This window comes from Rissa tridactyla, chromosome 8, assembly GCF_028500815.1.
Source record: "Rissa tridactyla isolate bRisTri1 chromosome 8, bRisTri1.patW.cur.20221130, whole genome shotgun sequence".
NCBI classification, from domain to species: domain Eukaryota; kingdom Metazoa; phylum Chordata; class Aves; order Charadriiformes; family Laridae; genus Rissa; species Rissa tridactyla.
In genome coordinates this window covers 21858752-21880368 of record NC_071473.1, presented here as the reverse complement: position 1 = coordinate 21880368, position 21617 = coordinate 21858752, and the positions used below count along the sequence as shown (strand labels likewise).

Genomic DNA, 21617 nt, shown 5'->3' with positions numbered 1-21617 from the left:
AAGCAGAACAGCTTTATATTTATTTATGTATCTCCAGCTGAAAACATATAAGACTAATCTTATTAAGGAAGCCTGGCTTTTGACAGGGGATTATTGCTGCCTAGATCACCTGTTGACTCTATGCCAGGACCAAATTAGTTGTATAATTACGACACTGGAGCCAATTCAGGGAGAAGTGATATATGAGACTGAAGTTCAGCTACTCTGACAAAGTGAAATTACAGGCTGAATGATTACAGGATACAAATACATCAAGGAACAGAAAAATTCTTTCAGCAATCTCAAAGCTATGGATACTTCCACATTGCTATAAATTCGGGGGTACACGAGTACAAACTGCTCAGTCTTAGAACTCAGCAAGCAATGAGACAGTTTTCAGCAGAATTGGCAAGACAAGGAAAAAATAACCTAACCTATACAAACAGAAGTGTCAGACCTCATGTAGCTCCATAGCCAAAATATGGATTAAAATTATTCCTCCAAGCAATTTCAGATCAGCCAGTGCAACTGAGTTTTAATAAAGAAAGGATTAATGGCCTAGAACTTTCTGTAGAAAGTTCACACGCTTCTGGAAACAAGTCAATTGGCCCTTGACACATTAACTCTTAAGTTAAAAAGCAGATTGTGTTTGCTAATCAGGGAGGATCAAGGGTGGGAAATCACTTTAGTGATTTAGTTTTTCTACAGAAATAATTGCTACAAAGGTGCTACAATATTTACTTGCGTACAAGATACTGTCTTGACCTGGCTAGAATCCCTTGACTGCAATAAACACGCATCTTGTCTAAAATTCAACACAACACCCAGTGTTAAAAACATTGAAGTATGAAGAGAATGTTGCCAGGCATAGCTGCCTCATGCTGCCTTTGTATACATCAGGACTGATGCCTTAGAAACAGCTATTCAGAAGTAAATGGCTGGGACAAAAGAAAGTGAGAAAAGAAGTCTGTGGCTACTCCTTTTGAGAAATTCTTCCACCTCAGCTCTGCTTTCACAGAAAGCCCTACCTACTTAACACAAGCATACTGGACTACATGAGGAGGCCGCTATCTGAAACACTTGAACACTTTAACCCTGTAAAGCTTCAACCTTTATGCCACAGAGATACTGATTTAACTGCACAGAGGAATTCCTGAGCAGAAGGATGCACCTTCCTCCTAGGCCTATAATGTGCTCAGTCATCAGAGACTGACTCATAGCTCCTACCTGTGTCCCACAGAAGTTGTGGATGCCCCATCCCTGGAGCTGTTCAAGGCCAAGCTGGATGGGGCTTTGAGCAGCCTGGTCTAGTGCGAGGTGTCCCTGCCCATGACAGGGAGTTTGGAACTAAGTGATCTTTAAGGTCCCTGCCAACCTAAACCATTCCATGATTCCTGTTGTCCCCATCACTGTGCTGAGGAAAGTCTGCAGAAACTGTTACCTGGTAAGTATCTTTGTGACACTTCTGCTGAATTGGCAGCAACCCTGGAAGGTAAGAGGCACCAAGTCTTAACTAACCAGGATTCCTCCACACTGCCCTTCACTGCAGTTTGTACTGTAATAAGACACATTGCACTGTTCTCAGTCAACTCACCAGGCACATGTACACACATGAAAGCTCAATACACTTTCATGAGATCTGCCCCAGAATGTTTACTTGCTACACACCCACAGCATCTCACCTGCAGTGACATTATGCCACATCTCAGAGGTATTAAAATGAAAGGCTTTTAGACAGGCACACCTACCTACCAAGTGTTAATTATCACAGCTACATTTACTCTTTACCCACAAGCTTGCAAGAACTCAAATTCATGCATAACAGTTAAGGTGTTTCCATAGATAAAAAGGTAGAAGTCTGCTTCTAAACCCACCATAGCTGTTTTCCAGTAGCCATCAACTCCTTGCAATTTTCTAAAAAACAGCGTTAATTGAACAGTCACATTTGATTAAATTAAAATTATGGTATCGCCAACAGCTTAAAATCACTGTTCTCCAAGTAGTTTGTGGGATGGCTTTCTCTCCAATGTATTTTTTGCAAGAAGAAATCTGTCTTGTCCTAAACTTAAATTTGCTCCAACTCCTGTTTCAGGTGAAATAAGTACTATGAAATAGTGCCAATATATTCAGAAGCATACCCGTAAGAATTATCTCCTTGAGTCACTGGAACCAGAGTTTTGAAACTTACATTCACATCACACATTGTAATAAACTAACTTAGCTTTTTGCTCATTCCATCTCCCAAAGAGAAAGTACATGCTGCAATTTCATCGCTAACCTTATCACTGGGCTGGAATGTAGTACAGCATAACCCAGGAATTAGAGACAGTCACAGAGTCCACAGGCAAAACCACTCAAACTCCACACAACTGTCCCTGCAAATCAAGGGATGGGACATAGGCAGCAGTGACCCTTCCACAAAGCCAACTATAAGCCACATTACTTTTAAGATGACCACAATATAAATGAATGTTATACGTTTATTGTTCTATCACACCTTTTAAGACAGCCACAGTTGAGACCAGCCAGAAGGGAGCTGTTTTGACATTAACAGAGCCCCACAGGGGCAGACAACCATTCTTTGTGGTATCCTACCTCCATCTGTCTGTCAGGCTGGATACACCGGCTTAGCCTGCAACGTCAAAGACCATTTTGTTCGATCTTGAGGAAGTCACACACTTGAAGCTTGTAAAGGAAGCAAGATGAAGTTCCCAGGAAAAGCATTTATCAGCACTGCCCAAAACTGTTGTCAAGATGCATCTGCATCATTTGCAGCATTAAAGCACCTCCTCCTCATCACACACATTTCTCCTGTGACAATTAATCACTTTCTTTACTCTAGACCCCTATAAGCACTGCAGTACACAGCCCCCAAGAGAAATTTCATCAGGACAGCACTCCAAACAACCTAAACCTGCTGAAGAATTGCAGTTGGCACAGAGTTCCACCTTGGGAGCCTTTTAACAAGGAGAAAGACTGAAATGAAAGAGCAAAGGGGCAAGAACTATGAACTAGAAAGGACACCTTAGATCACATGCCAGAGACGCAACTAATCCCAACTGAAAGAATCTCACCATTGCTTGAATTTTGAAACGACCTCTCGCTCTCAGGTCTCCTCTGCGTTTCTTCATTCTCAGGCGTCTTGTAGGTTGTAGTGGAGCCAGGCTGGCGTTTTCTTACACAGTCTTCACCTGCCATTGCTGCCTAGCTAGACCAGAACAGGATAGCACACAATTAATGACAAAAGGAACTAATTTACTCTACTTTGTTCAAGAATAAATTTATATAGCCTTCTTTACACTAAAGTTAGATTTTCTTCCCTCCATTATGAATTCAGACCAAGGGTAGGAGAAATTAAGCACGCACTTGTATTAGTCATTTACTGTGGATCACGCTTCCTCTCCCTTACTTGAAGCAGTAAAGGAACAAAGTAACAAAGCAAGTTCCCCCACCACTACCAAAACATCTCCCCACGGCTCCCTCCGTTCCCTACAGGCCTTTTAAGTATTTAAAATGACTTAAGGCTTTGGGAAATCTTTAAAAGGCCAAGAAGCCCTTGAAAATGCTTTTTGATAGTCAGCTGAACAGCAAAATTTATCTTCAGAGAGATCTGGCAGGTTTACTTTGCAGAATCACCCGCATTATTTTGCCAGAGCCAAGCCCCTTCCTGTCAAGTCTTCAGTTCTTACTGAAAGAGCAGCTTCCTCAATAGATCCTTGTACTCTGCTCTGCCAGACAACAGTTGTGTGGCAAACCACAGGAAAACAGGAAGGGAGAATCAGGTTTGAACGACACCAGATTCAATGACAAAGGTCACTGCTGGGGACAAGGCTGCCAGCAGGGAACACCTGAACCACCACAGCTAGACTGAAAACAGAAAACTCTTCAGCTAATGAAAAGGGGGAAAGGGGATTCTAATTTTGTCACGAAGCAACATTCCAGCATACTCTCCACAAAATTCATCTGACAAAGCTCTCAGAGATGGAGCTACAACCAAGGACAATTTTCAGAACTGGTCTTACAGAAAACCACACACAATTTCAAACTAACGCTTCTCCTTTTTGATATATTTTTTCACCTTGGCACAAACTCTTAAATAGACATGTGCTTTGTTGCTAGTGAACAGAATACACGCACCAGCACAGATGAGCTGTTAGAGACAGGCAAGAAAAATTCAGGTACTTGTAGAAAAGCTAAGAAGGCAGAACATAATTATTTAAGGATGGATTTCCTCAGAATACTGAGGCTGGCACTTCTGCAAAAGGGAAATAAGACTTATGATCAGTCATTTTCAGGACTCAGCTTCCTGTGTTTGTCCCTCTAGTAGAGCAGGCTCCCATTCTCCTTTTGGGCATCGCAGCATATAGGGGGAAAAAAACCAAGCCTTTTGCGACACTAAAAACCAAATCACTAATTCCATCACCAACACCGTTTTTTTCAGCACTGCCTCTCTTAGCTGCCTCTGTCTCTGGCGATCATGCCCAGGTCTACAAGCTGTAAAACAAAAACCATAAAAGTGACAAATTTCCCAGATGGCTTTGTACAACATCTGATAGCTCATACTATGAAATTTAAATAATGCAAAAAGCATTTACATGAAGGACAGAAAGAACCAGACAATAATATGGTAAATCTTCCTACAGTAACTATGCTCACTGGCACAGAAAGGTAGCTGGCAGGACATACCCACTTCTACCAGCTCTGTACACAGTTACTCCTGCAACCCTCCTAGTCAACCTGTTCTCGTGAGCCATATCTGTCCTTAAAGCTGCAGGTTTTCCAGACCCAACAGAGGACCACAAGTAATTCTTTTCTTGCTACACTTTTCAACTTCTTCAAGGGTTGAAGAAGGCACTCCTGCGCCAGTGCAGAGTGGTTAATATATCTGACAGAAAGATGTTAAGAGCTGCAGGATGGGAGAAGGAAAAATCATGGGGGGGGGGGGAAAAACCAAAGTTAAAGCAGTTAAAGCAATTAAAGAGTTATTTAATTCAAATAGGCTAAGTGATCACAACAAAGCCTTTCTTCACACAAAACAAGAACTGTGCTAGGGGAAATCTACAAAACCAAACATTTTCCTAGACTAGTTTCCATATGACTGGAGGCATAGCATTACAGAACCCAAGCAACTAACAGCACATCAGTGCCTAAAGAAGGCATCAGACCTTCCCTCAAAGCTCTGTAGAGACACACCAGTCACAACACAATGCCACGGTAAATCCAAAATGTTCACTACCTCCTTCACTAAAGGAAATCGCTCCTCACGATCAGTAAATAGTCACTCCTTTCACACCACTCTGGGCACTTGCAGGGCATCTAGAATCACAAACGCGTCCCATTGTCAGATTTCCCAGCAGAAACTCCCCGATTTTATCAGCATTGACTGCGTTATGATACTTGTAAAAGGTCTCAGAAACCTCGAGTTTCTCCATCTTCCCTTTCGAAACACCGTCAATTAGAAGCATGCCTTAGGAGAAAACCAACACCCTATAGGAAGTAACATCTTTGCATTTCAAAAGGCTTGGTAGACCAGCGAGGGCGCATCTCCTACCTCCAATACCGCTTATGCTAAATAATAACCTTGTCCCAAACACCCTTCCGATTGCCTCCGGCCCTTGGGCATAACGTTAGCCGGCAGACCCGGTGCTGCACCCCCGGTGTCCGGATGGCTCTTCACTACGTCCCGAAACAAAGTTAAGGTTGTTCCACAGCCCACCCGCAACGCGCCAAACACCTAGCAGGGAAAAAAATAAAACTAACACACAAACAAACAAAAAAAAGCCCGAAGCCTGCAGGTAACAAGGGGAGCTGCCCAAAGCACTGCCGAGGCTCCGAGCCCACCTCACAAACCCAGCCCCCTGCTCCACCAACTCCCTGCGAACAGCCACAGAAAGGTTACCCCGTGGTACCCGCTGGCAGCGACCAGACCCACACCCACCCCCCGCAACCCCCCTCAAGCCCTGAGGGCCGCCGCTCCGCTCCCCCGACCCGGCGAAAGGGCTCCGGGCACAAGCTTCCCCCCTCCCCCACCCTCAGCAGCACTGCGCCGGGGGGACGCCGGTGCTGCTGGGGGCTGGCCGGGCCTAAAGCCGGCGTGGGGGGGGGGGGATGGAGCGGAGCCGCTGCCGCGGAGCTGGTCGGGCCAGGCCGGGGTCGGAGGGCCCAGCCGCCCTCACCCCGCGGGAGCGTCACCTCAGGGGCGACCGCGCCGCCGACTCCCCCCAACAGCCGCTTCCCGCCCTCCGCCGCGCGCCCGGGCCTCTTCCCGGGGCTCGCGGACGTCACCGCGCAAGAGGGGGGGGGGGGGGAGCGGGCGCCGCCGCCCATTGGCTGGGAGGCGTTCCGCGCGGGAGGGGGCGGGCGGTGCGGGGGCGGCACGCGCCCCTCTCTCCTCCCCCTCAGCCCCCCTTCTTCCCCCTGTCCCGGCTTTCCTGTCAGGCGTCGCGGCGGGAAGCGGCCGCCGCCGCCGCCGCCTTGTCCCGGTCCTTCTTGAGGCGGAAAGTAAAGCGAAGGCAGAGGTGCCCCTCGCCCCCGGCGTCGGCCGTGACCGCCCTGCCCGAGGTGCTGCGTGGGCTCGGTCAGCAGCCGCGGGCAGGCGCGCCCCCGCCGTAAAGATTCCCCCCCTCCTCCCCACGCCCCCCCCTCGGCACAAGGAAAACTTATTTCAGCGAATAGCCTTGACAGAAGTCAAGGCTGGGGGGCCTGGAGGACACGGCGGTGGCTTTATCCGTCCCCGTCCTTCAGAGGGAACACAAGGGTTGCTCAACAAGCGCTTCCCCCGGGGTCCCTCCCCAGTGGGGTTCTTACAAACGGCTTTAAGGGAACGACGGCAAATATTTTTAAAGGGAAGTAAAAATGGAGAACCTGCCAGTTTGAGTAGCACCCCCCCATCCCCCAGGAAGTAGGGGTTTTGTGCCAAGGGGGCGCCCACCCTCACGAGTTTTACCCCAGGGAGCGTGAGCTGGAGCTCACTGGTAATGGGGAGAGCCAAGAAGGGGGCCTGGCAGGAGAGGTCTCGTTACAGTCCCAGCCTGTGCTCCAGAGGGTCAAAAACTGGGTGAAAGACTCAGCACCCTTGCTGTCCCTCTCTCCCCAGGCAGAGACAGGCTCGTGACAGAAGGTGAGTCACAGGAACACGTCACCAGCACACAAACTCCAGTAACCTCTCAGGAGCTGCATTTCACCGCGTAAATGGAGTTTTCCCAAAGTCAGGAGAGCTAAGCCACTACTTTCTTACCAGCAGGTACGTGCCTGTCTTTCTCCTCACGACTTCAGGGCTGTGCTATGCACCATACGTACCCAGGTGCACCTTGAAATGTTGTCCCAAACTATGGTACAAAGCTACCATATTAACCATATTAAATGTATTAAAACATTTCTATCTGTTAATAATAATAAAACAAATGCATTTTGATCAACACATACCTGAAACACACTGTTTAAAATGTGTAACTCTGCTGGAACAATTCAGAAGTGGTTTTAAATAGCCTGTGGGGACTCGTAGCAGAGCCGCTGAGTGAAAAAGTCTGAAACTGATTCAGTCTGCAATGCGTGTTCATGCTATTATCTTACCGCCCATCTTTCATGCTGCTTAAAAGGAAAGCTGTTATAAAAATTAAAAGAAAAAAATAAAAATGCTATCATTGTTGAAATGCATAGGTGATAGCACCAGGAATTTTCACATAACTTTGCCCCTGTTCTTAAGAAGTTGATTTTAATACAATGCTGCTTAGAGACTCTCAAGTTAGGCTATACATGATCACTGGTGCCCTCATGCTGAAAATGCTGTGCTAGCTATTTACACTGAAGTGTCTTGTGGTGCCAGCATCAGCTGGGTGAGCAAGTAGAAAAGAAAAAAAAAACCAAACAACAAACCTCCAAAAGATTCCTAAAGGTCAATAAATTGTTGATGAAACCGATCATCAAATTAGTAAAACCCTACATCTGGGTGGTAGGAAAATGAGATACATTTAACAGAAAGAAACATGCACCTGACCTTCAGAGCTAGTCGGTTTGTTTTTCTTATTTTGTCTTCAAGAGGCATTGGATAGGTCCCATCAGATTTTTATTAGCACCTCTGGACAAATCTCCCAGGCCAAAGCAGCACGGTGTGATGGGCGCTGAGCTCTCTCCTGGTCTCTCGGTCTTTCCCTAGCAGAGCTGTTTCACAGCCTACCTTCCCTTCTACTTAGAGGCTGCTTACCTGCAACTCACCGATGGTGCAAAGCAAAGCAGATGCTCTTGTTACTTTTCTTCCTATCCTTTAAAAAAGCCACCCCTGCTTCCTGCCACTCACTCCCTTTTTCTGCTGTTGTTTTCACAGGTCCAAACTGCTGCACTGTTTCATCAGCTCCATCATTTACTCTGCTTTTCACCACGGTGCTTGCAATCTTGATTTTCTAGAGTGTTTTACCTTAATCCTATGGGTTGCATTGCCCAACGATTACCTAATCACAACCGTTCCTGAGCACTCCTGGCTGAATCACTGCGTGGTCATTCCCCTTTGTTGATGTGGGAACCCGTGGTTCTGACACCCCAACCATTTGCTTAAGCTTCACTTGCTCTCACCTACCCAGTGCCAGGCAGCAACTTGATTTCTGCAGCAATGCTTGTTTCCCCCTTTTCTTTTTCTTTCTTTCTCTGTCCCTCCCTCCCACCCCCACCCCCCAGCAGTCTGCATAACAATTTACAGATCTCACATGCACTTTATGTACCATCACTTTGGTGACTGCAGACATGCTTGATGCAGTGGTCACTGGCTGAGCCTGCCTTACGCCTATCAGCTTAGGGGGAGCATAAAGAAAAGCCTCTGCTGTTAATGCTTATGTGCTGCCCAGGGTGGATGGATACATCCGCACAATGACTGGTGGGGTCTGTGCAGCCCAGGGGAGGCAGAAGCATGGCCTGTATTGGCCTACTTTATGGAAAGGTGGGGATGGCAAGGGAGGCGAGGCAGAGGGTTGAGGCTTTCACAACCCCTCTATAAAATCCATGTCTGGTCCTGTTCCTTCTTGTCATCTTTGGCACTGCTGCAAAATAGATGTGATTAACGCTGCCTACTTTTAATTTAATTCTGTGTAACTCTAATTTATTTTCTATTTTACGATTTTGGGTGTCAGTCAGCCCAGAAAGTAAGTAGCTGTGGCTGTTTCTGATACCTGCATTTATTGACCAGAATGATTAATTCCTTTAAAATTTCTGCCTGGGCTTTAAAGTCAGTCAGCTGAGAGCCTCAATACTTTCACATATTTTGATAAAGTGTAGTATGTCCTATAATAAGCTGTTTAAAAATATGATTTATAATTTCCCAATATGTATGCATAATAGCAACATCCTAATGTATAAATGAAAGAGCTCCCTCAAGTGGTTAAAAATATTGTTACATGATTCATATAAATTTATTCCTTTAAAAAAAAAAACAACAAAATGACAGTCATGTTGGATCTGTAATGTAAAGCCAGTTACAAATGTAGCAATGAATGAGCTTCCATTTTTGCATAACCATAAAACATGGTGTGGATGTAAGACTGTGGCCAAAACTCAGTTAGGCAAGTGCTGCAATTAAAAAAGAAATAAAATTAAGAAACCGTAGCGAACTTCAGCCTGATCTGATAATGCATGATAGAATTTTGGCAGGAAAATTGGAGACTAGCTCCAGCAGATATCACATTAGTGAGGATGCCTGAAGTGTTTATAAATCATATGGACTGCTTTTAAAAACGCTGGTTTAAGTTTTCACAGTTCCTGCTATCATCATGTCAAGATTTTGTGTGTAATTACCCTTGCTCCTCTTTACTCTGTGGGAGGCGTAGAGTTTTCAAAATATTTGGTGAAAAAGATTCAGATCAGCAAACTTCAGAGGAAAGACAGAAGCAGCAGGAATTGAACTCTGACTTCAGCAAGCAATTCCTTGCACAGTTACTATCCAAGCGATGAAGTTGCTGGTTTTGGTGTCAGATGAAACAGTCAGAAAGAAACAATCACATCTCTCTCGGCAGAGGGCAGTGGTATCCTTACTCAAACATCACATCACTTTTTGCTACCAAACTGAAATCATCCTTTAAAAAAAAAAGTGAAGCCCTACTGCCAGCCAGCAGGTTGTTGGCTTCCTCTCCAAGCTCAGAAATTCAAATGCTGAGCTTCTTGCCATGGCCAAGCAGGAGGCACAACAGCCAACTTAATTGCTGTGATTCCATTGCTGAAAAGGGAAACTTGCATCATTTTTTGAGGAGCACATAATTTTTCCTTTCCCTACCATTTTGAAGTAGTAGAATGAATCTTTCCAGCTGGGCTGGTGCAATAGTTGTGCTTTTATTTGTTTAAATTGAGCAGGTTATTTCTTCAGTATATTTTAAAAGGAGAAGATCCTTCGAACCTCGCTAAACATCAAATTATGGAAGGTATTGACTCCTTATATGTATAACTAACGTCTAACCCTGCTAAGCCAAACTGTGTATTCCAAAACTGTTCTTTATCCCCTGTGATATACCAGCTTTATCCTTCCGTTAGGCTCGGAAACAATTTCACTTGGGTCCCAACCACATTACATAGTATAATGATTGTGACACCAGCTCAAACCAATCTCCGATTTATTTTGCAGCATATTCTGCTGCTTATTAAAATTGCATGAAAATATTGAACTGCCTCAATACAAAGGTCTCTGAAGTTGTTTCAGCAGGAACACACCACATTAAGTGTGCAGTCCACCCTGGAAGAGTGACTTTGGAGAGATTAGTTCCAGAACAAACAGGTCTAGTTACTAGTATTGACTCTCCTGCTTATAAGGGCTTTCTAAATATTTTTGTGGAAATGCAGTACTGAACTTGGCCGGTGTCTCCTTCCCATTCCTACAGTAGCAACTGTACATGTTCCTTGTGACTCCACAGATTTCCAGCTGTGTTACACAGCTGGGACCCTTCCTTGTGAAGGTAAGACACAGCAGGTGGAAGAGTAGACATTTTACACCTAGTTTAATGACTGCTTACTACTCTGTAGTAGTAATCTCTTCCTCTACATATTCCATAAAACTATGCATCCTTTCTCTTTTTCCTAAGTAAATACAAAATAGTTTGCTACGACTTTCCCAATAGCTGCTAAGGTGCTTAAGTGGAAAAAACTGTGTAAGCCAGTTTTTCTACCGTTTTGCTGTCTCCCCTTTATTTGTTACGGTATAAACACGCTGACTGCTGAAGAACATGGAAGAGAATCAGAATCAGTGCTTACGGAATGACTGGCCCAGGATGATTCACAAGTCAGTTGTTTGCAGGTAATTGTACAGTCCTACTTATTCTGTACTTTGCAAAGTGCAGGCTATGGGGAGTAATCATTTTCTATGTGCAGTAATCAACCTTTTCACTTTTCCAGTGTGGGAGATTTCCATGGCTTTCTCCACTCCCCAGCTGTAGAAACATAAGCATATTCTTAGTGCTGGGCTTTCATACAGAAGCTATAACATATATATATATATTTTTAAATCTTTTAGACTGTCCTAAAAAATAACATTATGAGGCTGTGGGAAAGGTACTGGACTTGAAGGGTGTGGTGGAAAAAAACTTGAGGTGCTATGGTGAGAAAAAATCAGACTCTTGGAGAGAGTATGAGATCCTTAGGGCCATCAAGGAGAGATCTTAATAAAAAATGTCACTTAGGTAAGCCAGTGTGCTTGCAAGACTCATGGGGAACACCACGGAGAAATCTACGCGCATCAAAATGGCAGCTAGAATCATAATGCCAAAGTGGTTGATCTTTGTAATGAAAAACACCCGAAAATATGAGGACAAGGGGAAAAATAATCCTCATCAAAACCAGGACATATTTCTTAGGGGAGAACAAATATCTTCAAAAAGCCATGGAAGATTGACTCTCAGCTTTAAGTGTCAGACATTTCCTCTTTTCCACTTTGTTTTAATCTCTGCAAAGATAGATGACATCTACCAAAAGTAGTCCCAAGCAGAAGAAATGTCTAAATCTGCCCAGCCAGCTCTTTGGCTGTTCCCATGGCAATGAGGCAGCGCGTCCTGCTGCTCTCCCTTCTGCAAGAGCCTTTCCCAAGCTTTATACGGATAGACAGTGCCATGCGTTTGTAGCTCCCCTGCCAAAAACTTCCCTCTTCTCTGCTCAAGGCCATTCCCATCTGTTCCTTTCTGCTTCTCCCTGATTTTGGAAACACCTGGTCAGAGAAGGAATCCATCCACGTGTTCACTTCTCTTCTACAATGATTCAGGCCAAGGAGGAACTGCTGATGGTTATAGAAGTTGAGGGACTGGAGAGGGCAGTGGTTTCCAACCTTCCTCCCTTGGAAAGAAGTTGTGGGTGATGGTAAGGGAGAGCACTGTAGGAGCCAGGAGCATAAACAAAGCAGAAAGAAAGAAAATCCAGATTCCTGTCTAGTCTCCCAAAAGAATCAGACTGAAACTTGGCACCTCTGGCCATAGCAACAAGTAGAGCAGCAAAGAATGTACAGACTTGGTACAATGCACTTCTTATTGAATGAGATGACAAGCATGAAGGAACACTTCTAAAACCCTGAATTCAGCTAGATCCATGACATAGCTGAGTCTTTGGCAGTTCTGAACAGCATTTCACTGAAAAAAAATAAAAATCATAGTTACGAAGCTGAAAAAGGAACTTCTGCTATCAGCTGAGGACTACCAAAAATGGGAGGTTATAGTGGAACTACACTGGGAGGTGAAGCAATCTGCAGGGTTTGCTGCAGTTGATCTGCATTGGGCTGAGTTGATGTGGTTACAAAACCATCTTTGTGCTCAGCACTATTCTGTTGTTGGACTAGTGCCTTGAGGCTTAAATGCTTTGGAAATATGGATGAGGAGATGAAAACTTGAGCTTGTTTAAAGGATTTAAATCTGAAGATGGCAGGCCCAGGAGAGGGATTCTAAGTTCAGGCATGTAGGTCATGCAAGAGAGGTCTTGTCTTCACTAGCAAGTTAATATGAAATATAGTAAAAGTGTTCCTGTTAGTTCAACCCTTGCCCACACAAAAAAAATAAAAATCCCTCATTTCATAAAGTGGCGGTAGAAACATGAATTGACAAACCAACCAGAGAACAAGGTAAACCTCGAGTGAATTCACTTCATCCTTTACCACTGCCATTTCTTACAGTAGGGACCCACGTTAGCACCAGCAAAACCACCAGCAGTGCTTACTCCCCACAGTTTTTCCACTTGTGCTTTCCTCACTGACTGCTTGCTCCTTGCTTCCTATTCATGAGCTTATTCACCCATTTACAAAAGGCTTCCAGTACCCACAACAACAATCACCCATCTTCAGCACAGAAGTCTTTGTTTTATTATTTTGAAATTGTGTCTAACAAGACCTTATTTTACTGCTGCCTGCTGATCACACACCAAGTTATGGGAGAATCACTGGCATGGTGCTACTGTAGCCTATGATTTTAGGAGGAAAGATTGAGGCTGAAAGCTTTCTGGTGACATTCCAAGTAAGCTGACATGAGAAGAGCATCCAACGCGCAAGACCTCAGTGCTGAGGGAAAATCAGAGGGTTTCATCTACTCAGAGGAAAAGTGTAGAACTATAAATGCTAACTCAGTAACTCCCCAGGAATGAGCATGTGCCATGCTGAGACTGAATGCATCATTAGCAAATCCCCGAGGCCGGATCTCTATTTCAGACTGTGCAGTATAACAGTTCCAGGGAACATACAAACAGAGGATGCTGATAATTTCACAGTTCCTGCGTCCCTGTGAGGCAGAAAATAGAAGTGCTTTGAAGCTCTTTCCCGGGAACACAGAAGTAATGTTTTCCAGGGCCATCAAAACCAGAGGAAGATAGGTATGTTCTCTGCAAACTGGGAGAAAGGGAAACGCAATAATCTGCTCCCATGGCTGCTAAAGGAGTCTCTCGGCTGATCAGGCAAGCTTTGTGGACAGAAGCTACAGAACTGGTCCCTTGCTGAAGAGATGCCGGGGAGGGATGTGAAGTTGGCTCAGGTAGATGGAAATCTCAGAAGCACGTACAATCCACAGTGGGTTCACGCCATATCAGTGTTTCCCCTAGCAGCACAGATTATTAATGCGCCTAGTATGCCTGCCCTTTATCACAAGCAACCCATGGGAAAAACTTCCAAGACAGATGACTCAAGGTAATTTTGTAGTGTGACTGCATCCTAAGAAAGAGGAGACAAAAAGGGAAAGGCAGACAGCCTGGCGGTCTCTAGCACGCTGAGGTCAAATTCCCCTTTCTGTCACTCTCGGGTATGAGAAAGTTGAGGACAACCCAGAGAGGTAACAGACATACTCTGTGTCTGCTGGCAGAGACGGACAAGGCACCAGGCAGACTTAAACATACGCACGTGTGAGCACAACGATATAATCTCTGACTATCAGAAAGAAGATGCCCGGGTTTCGCTCCTAAATGTCTCAACTTCTCTGCATAGTTCGGATTGCACAGTAAATGCCTCGGCTGTATGAAATGTACTGTTGGCTCTGGGGAGGTATTATTTCAGGTTGGCTGCAGCTGGGAGTACGTGGCATGACTTCAGGCCTCATTAGATGCACACTTGACAAGTTTTCTGCACAAACATAAAGGGAAGAAAGGTTTTCTTAAGAAAACAAGGCTTATACAGTTGTCCTCTGTGTGTGGGGAAGGGAGTGTCTCTCTGTCTGCCCCAGCTGTCTTTTACCTCCCAGTAACTTTTGAACCTGTTGGCCAATTTTACGAAAATCGGATGGTGAGACAGGGGTTCCAGAAATATTCAGTTCCTATGAGTTTCATGAGAAATTCACCCTAGTTAGAGGAGAGAGTCTTAATTAATTCTCTAAATGGAGAAAACCTGCAGATGAACTCAACTTTTATTAGAATAAGAATTTAATTTGGCAGGGATCACTGGAGCCCATCTAGTGCAGTCTCCTGCTCAAAGCACAGACAGCTTCAAAGTTAGATGAGGCTGCTCAGGGCCTCGCATTGAAAACTTCTGAGGTGTCAGAGAATCACTCTGGACCTCAGCTTCACAAAACAAATATATCGAGTGCAACTCCTTTGGCTCTGCTGATCAGGGAATTAATTTTCTCCTCTTTTAATGAAGGCTTAGAAGTGGCAGCCAATGGTAAAGCCTGCAACAATCCCTACACCTGTCAGTCCATAGGACGCTGCTTATGTTAAATATATTTAGCCACGAGATAGTTACTTTATTTTGTCATTCTGTGTTAATGATTAAAAGTACAAAGGTCAGACTCAGAGACACAAGGCTTTGTATATCTTACTGTTTGATTTACCAGAAGCTACAAGGGAAAGAGCGCTGCTCTATATGAGTGGGAACTATGGGCTACGTATCCAGCCTGACAAGCTAATGAGAACAAGTCATTCATTAACAGAAGACTTGCTGCTAGGCAAACACGCACAGCTGGTATGGGAGAAGAATTTGGATGTGAAATGAGACAGTGTAGTTGGTTTTTTATAAGACGTTTCCTACTTCGGCAAGTTTACAGTCTAAATAAAGACCACACATAACACATTAAGAGCCTGATCAGAGGAAGATTTGGGCTTATGTCTTTTCTGAAAGGTTTGGTAATGAGCAGAGAGGCAGAATTTGCAAAGAGAACGGAAATATTTGCATGTTTAACAGAAGGAGCAAGTTTAAATTTAAGTGAGATTTGATTACAAATGTATATGCTGCTCTCTTGGGTATCAGTCTATTCTGTGCACACATACATATGCATTCACAGAAACATCTTACAAAGTCCTGATGATTTTTCCTGTGTCAGTTGTATAATTACATTTTTCTTTAGAGTAGTTTAATGCTACTGAGCATTTTTTAAAGAAATAACATTAAAGTTGGAAGCTGAAAAGCAGGGATATTTAATACTACATAGCTGTGTCAGGTGGGAACACAACATCATTTGAAAGATAATCACTTACAATTCTTGCATAATTAAATAAAAAAGCCTGCCAAGGTAGAATCTGTCCGGACTTTGTAGAATGAAACAACAACAATATTTTAGACCAAACTTTGACTTTTAAAAGTGATTTAATTATTTAGGACCATTGCATAGAGCGTGGCACCATTCACAGCCAGGGCACGTGGGCATTTAACCAAAGTGATCCAGAGCAAGGCTGGATTCCTGCTGTCCTAAATTTCTAACACGGAGCACCAATCCTGCAAGAAGTTGTACCCTCAGGCTTCCTTACAAGATCAAAGACTAAATTCAGAAGCGTGTACAATTCACAACAATACTAGGAGCGCAATCACAGAGAGATTAATCATTGTAACAAGGGCAAAACTGGAAGATACAGTTTTCAGTAACATTTAAAGAAGGGAAGGGAAGGTGCCGGGAACTCACTGGCTGGCAAAGCAGTCTGAGCATGAGTGACAGTGTAAGGAGGCAAGAAGATAGAGGTGGAGGAGGTATAAGAGGAAACTAGCACATGAAGCAAGGAGCATGGAGATGAAGCACTGCCAAGTCTTAATTCTGTCTTATTTTATCTGCACGTCTTAGAAAAACAAGATAAGGATGTAGTTTTTTCCAGCTAATGCAGCCTTTATGTTGTTTTGGACTATCACGGTGGTTATTCTAATTCAAATACAGTACAGCAGTCATCAGAGGAATCTAAGGTGGGACGAGGTCAGTCTCAGAGGCATCGATGGAGGTCATGCAGTACAGTATTGTGCTCTGAAGCGTTTGCTATCCCTTATCTAAATGTCAGCTCTCTGGCTACAAACCTCTCAGGGGGAGAAAACAGAAAATACATGGAGAAAAGCTTCCACCTGCAAACTAAAGAACCCCCTTTCTGTCCAATGAGCTAGTAAGATTTCAAATTAGGAACCAAAAACAAAATTGGGCTCCTAAACATGAATTAAGGCAACGCAGGAATGCTGGTGGCAAAACACTCCTATTGACCCCCTTGCAGACAAATGCCTAAAATCCTAAATCATCACCAGTGCTGCCGAGGGACCTCATAATACCTCAACAAATGTACTTTACCAGTGATCACACTGTGCAAGCTGAGTACTAATTTGCAACTCCCAGCAGATGCACAGACTTGTCATCATTTTTGTTTGGTTGAGGCAACATTTTCCAGGGAAAAAGGCAAACAAACATTCTTCATGTTCTTATTAGCATACCCTACTACAACCTTTCATACCTTAAACAGATGCTTGGGAAGGGTGGTGCAGCTGTAGTACTTACAGAAATATATCAGACAGGAAAACAACTACAGAAGTGCTCTCATCTGCTTATTCCATGTTTCCCCACTTCTGGCTTTACTCTGATGGAGGCTGTGAAAAGGTTATGGGTTATGTGGTGATGGGTTCTTGCAAAATCTCAGTGCAGTTAATGTGTTCCTGTTTACAGTTAATAGATGTACACAAGGACTGGCCACACAGTTATGGTCTGTGAGGATGGTTAGTTACACAGTAAACCTAACACAAAAGCACAAGATCAAATAAAAGAAGAGTCGTGATGCTGTAGTGAGCTGGCTGTCTCTACACACAGTCACACTCATCTTTTCCACTACACCACCATACACCCAGGCCCTTTTCTTCCTCCGCACAGAACCCTTCATTTGCTTGCTCTCCCGGTAGGTGTCAATGTTTAGACTAGCAGCTGGCAGTGTCAGAAGAGTGGTTTGAATACGGATAATGCTGAAGCAGTATCAAAGAGATAACAAAAGGGGGAAAGGGCTAAGTTGGGTGGTGGGATGCAGCGTTTGGGCGAGGGGGTGGGGGTGTGTGTGAAGTTTTTATTTTGGCTATGGTGGAAGGAAGAATAGTTATTAACAGAGGAAATTTAATCTGTCGAGGGCTGCATGTGAACCTTTCTGTGCTGTTGAGCAAAATCTGTCAGAAAACCATACGTCCCCAGAAAGCTTTTGTGTTCGTAGACCCTCATTGAACAGGCTTGTGAGTACGCCAAGCTATCTTGCACGCACTGTGCATAAATTCAAATTTAAATCACAGTAATGATTCAAAAAAACTTTTAATACAACACTGAAACACTACCTATTGTGCCATGAAAAAACCGTGCAGACAGTGCATTTTAAAAGCTGTAAGTCAGAGAAGAAAGGGTGAGCGCTTGTACATGTTGCACCAAGAAACAACATTCTCCTTTGAAATGGCTCAGCACTTAAAAGCTTTCAATGTTTATTGCAGAGTAACTAACCTTGTGTCACGAAGCCTTTATCGTATTTTAAAATCTTTCTTTTTCCTTTTTTTTTTCTTTTTTTTTTAAATATCTTTTCTCAGAACGCCTCCATTAAGGATAAGAGGTGGCTGCCTGGTTTTCACGCAGGTGAAGTTCAGGGTGTTACAGCGACGCTGAGCAGCAATGCCACAGGCCATCTAGTGGACATAATACACTGCCTTTGCAGACATCCCAGGGGAGTTGCAGCTATCCTGAGCTCCACAACTTCTTCTGGTATTGCAGTAAAAACACAAAAATCCTGACATGTTATGCATATGTATCCCTTACTCTTGAGAACTCTCCAAATGCCTCCTTGATCAGCCCTCTGTTGTTCTAGGCACTTAACAAATACCTTAACTAAAACCATCCATGTCCTAAATACCAGCCAAGTGTTCAAGACAAATGTTTCTCTGTGTAGCTTTGCTACATAGAAGGTATATGAGCTGGAAGACGAGCAAAGATTACTCCTAGAATTAATTTTCAAGCCACCAACTGCTTTTTAATTTTTCCTAAGTTACAAAGAGAAACTCCCCAGTTGACTCAGTTAGACTCAGGAGTCTGCAATTTGTCCACAGGCTTCTTCTGTCACAGAACCCGTACTTCAGGCAGATGACAGCTGCGCACTCATGACATGTAATGCAGAGCATGTAAGGCTGCTCAGCCAGCAATTACTTGATTGTGTGATTTTTGGAGCAATGCATTGTCAGTGCTTAGAAGAAGCTTCAAGAAATACAGTGAATATTTAAAGTCAGTTCAAAAGCGTTTCTAGAAATATCACATTTCTCATCAGGCACATTACTGTAACCTCAGTGCTGCCTTTGTTCCTTGGTCCTTTTTATCCCTTACTCACAGCTCATGAGACAGCAGATTGACTGGAAGCCCAAAATTGCCAGGAGGACGGTAGCCGTTACTGATGCCTCATTAATGCACCGTGACAGACCTCTTCAAAAGAAATTGCCTTCTCAAAAACAACCTATTCCTGGTACTACATGAGGCTGATAGCATCACAGCTGATAATAACAGGTAGCATTGATACAGATTTCACCTCTTCAAAGCACTTTGTAATCTTTGCATGGTTAATAACCATGACGCTCTGTGAAGTAAATACTTATTAGCCCCCCACTTTAACAATAAGCAACGGTGTGGTGCAGTGTCATTGGTGACTCAGCAGCACAGAGTTGTTTTCAGTTTGGGGAGTTTCTTGTTCTTCTAGCAGGCAATCTAGAAAGGTGGTTGGTCACCAACCAGGGCTTGACATCCCCTGTTTATACAGTACTATATAAACAATGTTGTTGAGAGGACCAAGTGGGGTACAGTTTGAGAGTAGGGCTTGTTTAGCACACAACCAGCAATGGCTGGGGCACTGGTTTTGAAGCTTTTTTAATAGGGTACAGCATGATTTTAAAATACTATATCATAGCAAATGGTAACCATGCTGCAGCCCTCTTCCCCTTGCAACAGGCCTTTTTAGAAGGCCTGTCTCCATGCCCAGCTAAGATGTTTCTTCGTGTCAGACAAGTTACACGCAGTCAGACATTAGCATAACCCACAGGGAGCTGCTATATGTGCATAAGCTGCTGGCATGGAGAATGAGGGATTTCATGAGATCCGAGGAAGAAGAACAGTGTTTAAACCCAATTCTCCTTAGTGCACTTATATACAATAGTCTCTTGACACTGGCCTCTTCTTTTAAAACGCTAATGGCCTTCCTCTGGATACGTCTTTAGGAGCAGCAAGTAAGAGGCATTAGGAAAGAAAAATACCATTTCTGTTGATTTTTAAAGAGTGGTTCTATTCTACATGGCAACTGCAAATGGCAAGAGGGAGTTCTATGTTTGTTGTCTCTCTACAGACTCTAGAGAACATATATTTTGTTTACAAGGCAAACCATTTATAAATGCCAAACCCTGCAAATTCTATCTGGAATGGGACCAGGAAATATCTCCACTGCAGAGTTTACCCATGGGGGCCAGTTCTGCCCGAGACTGTCCATCCTGCAGAGACACCCTCTGCTCACACACACACACAACCATGCCCACACAAGGTCCCGGGCTTGACAATGCGTACCCCCATGCCACACCCCAGATGTTCCCAGCGCTATTTTAAGAACTGTTTTGTTGTGTGTTATTAGCAAGTCTGTCTGTAATTCCTGATCTCCCCAATGTTCTTAGTCCATCAATTTAGTGAGTTAAGGCATTTCTGACTTCATGTGCTCCTCACTCCTATTTAGTCCAGCCTGTGTCAGAGCACACACCAACCTAGCTGGATGAGCCACCCGTATTTTAAGCAGAATGATTATTGCAGCAGTTTGAGTGCATGTGACAGTACGGATAGCATTTCAGTGGCACCTCATGGCCTTTGGTAGAATATGACCTTAGAATTCCTGTTGCTAGGAATTTCATGCAAGAAAGCTGACTTTGACGGAGCTCAGAGAGGAGCTTGTCCTCACCTTCCCACCCTAGGACAGCCACGCAAAGGTTGGTCCGACCACAGGTTGCTGTGGCTCCTTGGAAGCTGGCTGGCCCTGAGCGTTACCAAGCCAATTTGTCACTGTCATGTCAGTGCTCAGTGATGTGGTGAGGGCATCCAAGATGAGCCGCATTGTGGCTTGTCCACGATGAGGCAACATTGCCAATGCATTGCTGAAACAGCAGCTAGCATGGAGAGTGAAATAATTTTAAGTGCCTAGGTCCTCTAAGCTGCAACAGGCACCATTGTCTTTTAGGATGAAACCTCCCTTCTGCTTTGGAGAGCCTTATGTTGACATTACAGAAGGTGAAAGATGACAGTTTACCGATTAGTTACAGAATAGAGCGCGCATTCAGCCACCCGATGACAAGACGCTGCTGCGAACCACCTCTGGCCACCAACATGCCTGATCTTCTTCACACAGCCATGCCTTCCTCCTCCTCCACACCCTCGGCCAGGAGAGCAAGAGGCGGAGGAGCGCAGGTCCCAGTGGCAGCCCGGGGACTTTGCGGGGGGCCCGGTGAGCGCTCCATGGTGGAGAAGACAGACGGGCACAGCACAGGACAGGCCCAGCACTCCATTCTGCAGCCGGGTCCACCACCCTGTCTGGCTTCATACCTCACTACGAACCTGCTTGGGTTCGCCAGTGAACCAGCCTGGCTTTAGCCCACAGGGAAAGCGTGTTCAGGGGGACGGGGCTCAGCCTCGCCATGAGGGGGGCAGCCCTGGGGCCACGGTCGCGGCCTTCGATCGGGTCGCCGGCGCCCGGCCTCAAACGGCGGCCGAGACGGGAGAACCCTCAACCCGGGGGTCTGGCTCCTCAGCCCATGCCCCCTCGCCGTGCCTGACCCCGACACCGCCACGCCGCCCGTGTCACCGCGCCTATGTGACCGCAGCGGGGGCGGGGTGGGCGGCCTCCCTGGGAGGACCGGAGGTGGCTGCGGGCGCCGCTCTGTCCCCTCTCTCCCGGCGCTCTGTGGTTTAAGATGGCGGCGGGGGCTGAGGGGGCGAGTC

General features: G+C 44.9%; 1 protein-coding gene across 7 annotated transcripts in view; it reads right to left on the bottom strand.

The window, feature by feature from the left end:
• SOAT1 (sterol O-acyltransferase 1) overlaps positions 1-17215 on the bottom strand; it is a 41609-nt gene extending 24394 nt beyond the window's left edge. Inside the window, exons 1-2 of one of the 7 annotated variants that reach the window (XM_054212604.1) lie at positions 17142-17215; positions 3054-3187 (exon numbers count right to left, since the gene is read on the bottom strand). In XM_054212604.1, the coding sequence (XP_054068579.1) occupies positions 3054-3177 (124 nt within the window). In that variant the 5' untranslated portion in view covers positions 3178-3187; positions 17142-17215. Of the gene's footprint in view, positions 1-3053; positions 3188-3668; positions 4102-6155; positions 6269-17141 lie in introns of those variants that run through there. The other 6 variants (XM_054212600.1, XM_054212599.1, XM_054212603.1 and 3 more) reach the window with 6 other exon arrangements.
• Positions 17216-21617: the final 4402 nt, after the last annotated feature.